The sequence below is a fragment of the Mastigoproctus giganteus genome, chromosome 9 (genome assembly GCF_048544385.1).
Source record: "Mastigoproctus giganteus isolate SK-2022 chromosome 9, ASM4854438v1, whole genome shotgun sequence".
In the NCBI taxonomy this organism is placed as follows: domain Eukaryota; kingdom Metazoa; phylum Arthropoda; class Arachnida; order Uropygi; family Thelyphonidae; genus Mastigoproctus; species Mastigoproctus giganteus.
This window is the reverse complement of record NC_143583.1, coordinates 159,465,706-159,473,424: the sequence shown is the minus strand read 5'-3', so window position 1 is coordinate 159,473,424 and position 7,719 is coordinate 159,465,706. Positions and strand designations below refer to the sequence as shown.

General features: G+C 36.3%; 1 protein-coding gene across 1 annotated transcript in view; it reads right to left on the bottom strand.

Annotated features, from left to right (window-relative positions):
• Positions 1 to 2,312: 2,312 nt before the first annotated feature.
• Positions 2,313 to 7,719, bottom strand: part of LOC150080844 (divergent protein kinase domain 2A-like) — a 51,696-nt gene continuing 46,289 nt past the window's right edge. Inside the window, exon 3 of the mRNA XM_090381959.1 lies at positions 2,313 to 3,070. Coding sequence (XP_090238085.1) covers positions 2,763 to 3,070 — 308 coding nt within the window. The 3' untranslated portion in view covers positions 2,313 to 2,762. The remainder of the gene's footprint in view (positions 3,071 to 7,719) is intronic.

Here is a 7,719-nt window from a genome sequence, read left to right as displayed (position 1 = left end):
TCTATTCAATTTATTTTGAGAATATTACACTAAGCTGATAGATACCTAAATGCAATAATACATATTATGCTATCAAATTTGTTAAACATAACATATGCTACGCCGTTACATTCATAGTTTTATATTAGTTATAGCCTTACTAGAAATAAAATTTCTTAACTAAATAAAAAAAATACCCAAACCTATGCAATTAGAACCTTTGAGCTACTTATTTACCACAATTCCACTACTATGCTCTGCACTACTAGTTATATGACACAATATTCATGCCAATTCACATATACAAAAAGTCTACATATATTAAATTGCCATTTATAGTATCTGTAGCTAAATTTAAAAATATGCTAACAAATGTGACTTGAACTATTAAACTATTTATTGAACACAATTTAATATGTTAATTACGTCAACAAAAGCAAAATATTCCAAAAAACTTATCCATTTCCAAGACCTTAAATTCAGTAACAGAGGAACTGGATGCAAATAATAATTTTGATATCATATATTTAGATTTCAGTAAAGCTTTTGACACTTTTCCCCACAAAGGTTGCTATACAAGTTGGAATGGTGTGGAATTAAGGGCAAGTTACTGCTATGGATAAAGGGTTAGTTGGGTATGAGAAGACAGGTGGTTATAAATGGGCACTCCTCTTGTTGGACTAATATTATTAGTGGAGTGTCATGGTTTAGTGCTATGCCCCTTATTGTTTCTCAGTATATGTTAATAATATTGATGAAGGCATATCAATCTTATTTTCTAAGTTTGCAGATGATACAAAGGATGGCAGGGTGGTAGGAAATTTAAGAAAATGATAGGATCAAAAAGTGAGGGCGATGCACTGAGAAGTTGCGCATTTAAGGTTTAACATTGGTAAATACGAAGTAGTACATGGGCAGCAGTTATCCCAAATAATATAACAAAAAGTTGGGTGGTACCACATTCAAGGTGGGAGGAGAACCAGGAGAAACAAAAGAGAACCAGGGTAATTGTACATTCTGTTCTTTGAGCAGTGCAGACAAGTTATTAGAAAAGCTCATGGGATTCTGTCAGTGACATACAGGAACAAGGAGGTGATTATCCCATTGTATATAACAAAGGTTATGCTATATCTTGAGCACTGCATGCAAGTCTGGAAGATTTCCAGACTTTGATTCTGCAAATTGTAGCACTTGGACTAAGTGTTTAAGGCTTTAAATGGATTGAGTAAACTTAATGATGATTGTATTCTAACCAGTGGTGGAATTCAAATAATTTAACAACCGGTTCGCTTCCCTAATGACCGTTCTAAGGGCCTTACTCCAATATACGGTGCTCCCTTGTAATTGGCTGTCAGAACGGGGGAAAGCAGTGGTTGACAGGTTGTGACCCCGCCTACTGACTGCATCCCCTCTTCGTTTCACGCGGACGTCACTGGAGTGCTAAATGCGAAATTAGTTGCATATTCTTTCTTTGAATGCTGGTTTCTACTGTGTATGGTGCTCAGCTGCTACTTCTTGCTTTGCTGCTAATTTCCTTGTGGTCCTGAGTTTGTGTCATTATCCTGTTCCACTGATGAGGTGAGTTTAGTTTGATTTGTATTTCTGTGTTATTTTCACGTATCATTAACCTAGTATAGTGTCCGTTGCATTCTTTTCAAAAAAAAATTCTATGTTGCCGTTTTGTACTTATGCAAAGAGCAATTTTATTGTTTGTTGCACGTGTTAATTGACTTTCATTTCTGTTTAGCAAAAAAAGGTTGTTTTTACGCGACTTCGGAAAGGATTCATGCAAAACCAGTCGTTGGACAAAAAAAAAATTATATAATGGGAGTTACGTTTTTAATTGTCTTTCATTTGTGTTTAATGAAAATTGGTTAGGTTTTTAGGTTACCTTTTTATGGGACTTCGGGAGTTATTTGCCGAAAATTGGTCGTTTACTGCATCTATTTTTTTTTCGTTTTGAAAAAAGAAATTAGTGTGTTATTTTTACGTATAATTATTTTATACGTAAAATAATTGTTGCCTTTTCATCCTTTTAAGGGTTACTCTGTTGCCTTTTCATCCTTTTAAGGGCTACTGAAAAAAATTTTAAAAATGTTTTATTTATTAGGTCACCATTGTGACCTAATAATGATTTATCAAACATTTGCTTGTGGAGATGCCAATGTAGAAGAAAATTGTAAGACCACATTTGGAACTCTGTTTTAAAGTACAGAAACCAACACCTACAAAAAGACTGAGCTACTTGAAATGATACAAAGATGGGAAATATATCTAGTAAAATTAGCAAAAGGGGGGTTCATATAAGGAAACACTTCAAATATGTGGTCTATAGAGCCTGATAATTAGGTACATTTACACAATTAATTGAGGTTTATAATGCTCTGAGAGCAAGTAAAATAGATGAGGGCAAAATTTTCAGTTTTTAATGATTCTAGATCTAGAGGCCATACTTCAAATTATGGGTGTAGAGGTTTACACAGGATTGGAGGAAGTTTTTCAGCCAGTGAGCTGTAAATTACAGAAATCACGAGTGGTGGAGGTTGATAGCTTCAGGGAAATTCAAAGTTCAGCCGGATAAGTACTTAGATCAGGTGCTTCTGTGGAAATCATAATGGTAATTTATTTTATTTATTTTTGGCTTGTACACCAAAAGTTGGTTTATTTGCACTGTATGGCTAATACTAAATAAAAGTTGATTCAATAAAAATTGTGGAAAGAATATCTGATTAAGAAACTAAATAAGCATATTAAAAAATTAGTTCTGTTTTAAAATATTTTTCTTAGAAAAGTGACTTCAAAGTCTGCAATAGCTTAGGTACCACTGAAAAACGTTGCCAGTCATTTGTTGGCTCTGCACACTCTTTTAGCAACTCTGATAGATTTGTCTTTATTGAAATATCATATGGAATATCATGAAGAAGACCTTTTGAGGAATAATAGGAATTTGGCACTAATATACCCCTGCAAATAGCATAGTAGTTATGATCAGAATGTTCATGTGAGCACAAATCTTCAACAGAAAAGCTTAAGCAGTCCCAACAAGCTTCACCTTTGTTGCTATAAGGCTGAGAAGATCCAAGTGGATTTTCTAGGATAAAAGAAAAGAAACCTTAATGAGCTATTTCAAGAAATCCAGAAATGTTTTTGAAAGTTCATCTTTGTCTAGATCAATCAAAACAAAAGTGCTACTTTCTTTATACACATTAATTAAACCTAACTGAGAATAAGTGAATTTTACAGCTCATTAAAAATGCAAATATGAATGGGAAATAAAATATGCATCCCTTACATACCTGCTATCATATCAGATATCCATTTCCCATGAATAACTGAATTTATTAACAACCTTCAAATTCATAAATCCCTAATTAGTTTTAATAGTGCCTTGATTAATCAAAAGAAAGATAAGCTTTCTAAAACATTTCTAGAACTATAAAAAAATAATAATAATAGTAAAGATGTATAGTTGTTCTATGATTAACAATAAAAAATAAAATAATTTTAATGCAGAGCTTTAAACATTCACAAATCTTTTACAGTAACTTCTAATCATGAATGAACCATAACCCTCAACAGCTAGTAAAATGGCAGCCAAATTCACACAAAAAATGCAGTCCTCAAGAAACATAAAAGTTTCTCTGTATAATTTATAGTAATGACTGACAAACTGGTTTAAGTTAAACTTGATTAAAATAAATAAATAGATATATAGATAAATAAAATACTAAAATGCAGATATAAAATAAAAGTGTTAAAAGCATTAAAATACAAGCATCAAAAAAAAGTAATAATAAATAAATATAAATAAAAAGCAATAAAATTGAAGCTTTCGAGGCAAGGTGTCCCTTCATCAGTTGCTCGGGGTGTGTGTGTGTGTGTTAATTGGGGTTTAAGGGAGCATAAGCTGCCGGGGCTATAGTACACCTCAGCTGCTCAGTGTATGGTGTACTGAGTATATATATGCACAGGGTAAAGCAACAGAAAACGACTGGGCATGATCACAAATCACAGCTGCATATAAAAGTTTCTTATATGCAGTTCAGAAGTTTCACTTTAAAACTAAATTAAGAGAGAGATACACCTAACTGTGATTGTTATGTCCTTGTAACACTATTTACAAAAAAAAAATTTTTTTTTTTCAAAATTTATGATGCTCCTGGGGCAGTGGTGTTTCAGGAAACTGATATCTGGGGGGGGGGGGATATTACAGCTGAAAGAAAAGTTCAATACAGTTCTTATATTACTTCATATAATTCTACTGGGATGTATGGTAACTTGAAAAATAGTAGGGAGAGTGCAAAGCTATGGAGCCACAGAAAAGTACTGAACAGCTGGTCAGGAAAGCACAACTACTCAAACATCAAAACAGAAAATTCGTATGATTTGTTGATTAGAATTAACATTAGCATTAGTAGAGGCATACAATGCAAGAAATTAAGCTTATGCAGCATCAGCCAAAAAAAAAAAAAAAAAAAAAAAACCTCCCATTCCAACCCTCCATTTGTTCCAAATACCTGTCCAGCTCATCCTTAAATTTACTTAGGCTATCAACCCAGGGGCTCACATCTGGTGAGTATGGGCTTGGCACACCCAGGGTCCTGAGCTGGATATCATCATTCTCCTCTTTCTTGGTGGTTCCCTTCTTTTCTCTCTCTCTCTCTCTCTCTCTCTCTCTCTCTCTCTCTCTCTCTCTCTCTCTCTCTCTCTCTCTCTCTCTCTCTCGGGGTAATTCAGAATTTTTGGCTGGTGCAGCATAAGTCGAGTCGTAGGCTTCCTTGCACCATACCGGCTGATAATAATAATAACAACTTCCACAACAAAAGATGGAAGTCTGTTCCACCAATCACTACCTGCTGGCTAAAGGCAAACTTCTGCACATCTAACTTGCAACTGTCTTCCTTCAATTTGAATTTATGACTTCTCAGGTGATTATTCTGAGCAAGAGGAAGAATCCCATAAGCAATGAGCATGCTCAAATCATTCAAGGCTTTATACACCTCAATCAGATCACATTGCAGGTGCCTAGTCTCCAAACACTGTAATCTGCAAAACTTAAGCCTTTCTTTGTAAGAACAACCATTTGTTCCATTCACTAATCTTGTTGCCCCTCTCTGTACTCGTTCCAACAGCTCTACATCTTTCTTAAAATGAAGCCTCCAGACCTGTATGCAGTACTCAAGATGTGGCCTGACTATCGTCTCATACAAGGGGATAATCATCTCCTTATCAGCTGCTGGAAAAATTCCTGTATATCATTGACAAGACACCATGAGCTACTCTTGCAGACCGTCTGGACTGCTCAGAAAACTTCATATATGCCTGCACAATTAGCCCCAGGTCCTTTTCATTCTCTACCACCCTGAGTCTGCACAGTTGATACATTACTCTGGGGTTACTGCTACCCATATGCAGTATTTATATATGTCAATGTTAACTACAGCTGCCAACTCTCAAGTCTACCTGTTCAATTTTTCTAGATCTTGTTGCAGTAGTGCACTGCCATTAGTATCATTAACAACCCTGCCAACCATCGTACTGTCTGCAAATGTAGACATTAAGCCTGATATACTTCATCAATATCATTTATAAATACGGAAAACAACAATGGATCCAACACTGAGGGACTCCACTAATAACATTAGTCCACAAAGAGCAGTGTACATTGATTACCACTCTCTGTCTTCTCCCACTCAATCATCCCTTTATCCGTAGCAGCAATTTCCCTCCAGTGCCACACTGCTTCAATTTGTGCAGAAGTCTTACATGTGCAACAGTATCAAAAGCCTTTCTAAGATCCAAATATATGATATAAAAGTTATTCCCTGCATCCAGTTGCTTTGTGACCACGTCATAGTATCCAATCAAATTGGTCAGACAAGACTTCCCCATAACAAACCCATGCTGTGTCTGAGCTAAAACTGAAGTCTTGTCTAGATGATTCTGCAGTACTTCTTTAACCAGTGCCTCCATTAATTTCCCTGCAACAGAAGTTAAACTAACAGGTCTATAATTACTAGTGTGGCCCTTTGATCCTCCTTTGTGAATTGGGGTCACATTTGCACATCTCCAGTCCATGGGTACCTCCCCGAATCCAGGGAAGCTCTCACGATTATGGCTAAGGGTTTGCTTACTTCCTTCGCTGCCCTCCTTTAATATACCTGTATAGATTCCATCCATCCCAGGTGCCTTTCTTATGTTTATCTTCAACAATTTCTCCTCCACTTTTTTCTCAGTTATTACAAAATCATCTAGCTCACTGCCAGAGTTTAGTTCACCTCTGGCATTCTCCTCCTGAATAACTCCTCATATGTGTGACTGTAGATGCAACATACTCATTTAGTTTGTTAGCCACCTAAGGAGAATCATCAACAGTTGAAACACTGATATCCAGTGGACCAATCTGATTCATCCCCTTCCTTCTAGAGTTTACATATATAAAGAATTCTCTGCTGTTTTCTTTGCATCCTTTGCCAACGATTTCTCATAATCTGCCTTTGCCTGCCTAACCTCCTTTGAAGCTTGGTTACAGACCAGTTTATATATATCATAGACTTCCATGTCACCCATTAATTTATGTGTATCCCATGCATTTTTCTTCTCTGCCAAGTCTCATTAGTTCATCTGACATCCATTTAGGCCTAACCCTTAAACAATATTTCTTAGTTGGTATATAAAGCCTAGTAGCTTCCAAGATTAATTCTTTGAATGCTTCCCACTTTGAATTTGCAGTTGGTAATATCATCAGTTGGTCCCACCGTATAGAATTTAAATACTGTCTCGGACCTCCGTAGTTGCCTTTACGAAAGCAAAAACCCTTCCCTTTAACCTTGATGATAGTTATCTCTATGAGTAAATCCCACTTCAGCACACCATGATCACTGCCACCATGGTTCCTTTATCTGCAGATTCTTAATGCATGAAGAATCACTACTGATAATTAGATCAAGAGTATTACTTCCTCTAGTTGCCTCCTGAACATGCTGATGTAGAAAACAATCATCCAATAAATCCACAAAAGCCTTGCTAGTGTGTGAGTGATCAACCCACAAATTACAGTCAATATCCGGGAAATTAAAATCTCCCATTATAAGACTCTGATTTACTGGCCCACTCTATTTCTCTGTATAGTTTTTTGTTATACTCATCAGAGTCATTAGGCCTATAACACACTCTTCTCAAATTTTGATTTCCCAATGCTTATGTCACACCAAACTGACTCGACACTACACTGTCCAGCGATGTCGACTGGCTGCACTTCCTTGGATTTTGTGTTTCTTAACTAACAGCATAACCTTTTCTCCCTTCCTATCCTGTCTATTCTTCCTGTACACATTGTACTCCCCAAATTCCAGTTCTGCATTCCTTATATCTGTGTGATATCATGTCTCTGAAATCCCAACAATATCTACCTTTGGTGTTTTGACCAACACCTCAAATTCATCAAATTTATTTACCAAACTCCTAGCTTTGGTTTACATGCAAGTATACATGCACCTGTTCCTATTCTTAGCTACCCTAACACAACCCCTGCGTTTCCTTGTACCGCAATGACTCCCAGCAGTCTCTGAAATCCCCTGCATCTTGTTTTCTAGGCTGCTGCTCATTCCAATAGAAGCAGTGCAAGAATCACTTTCACCTCTGCCAGCAGCTACTGTTAATCTATTAGTCCATGTATCCTCCCAAGCTAGCAGTTTTCTGACCCACCTAACATTGCCTCGATAGCATCACCAAATATTC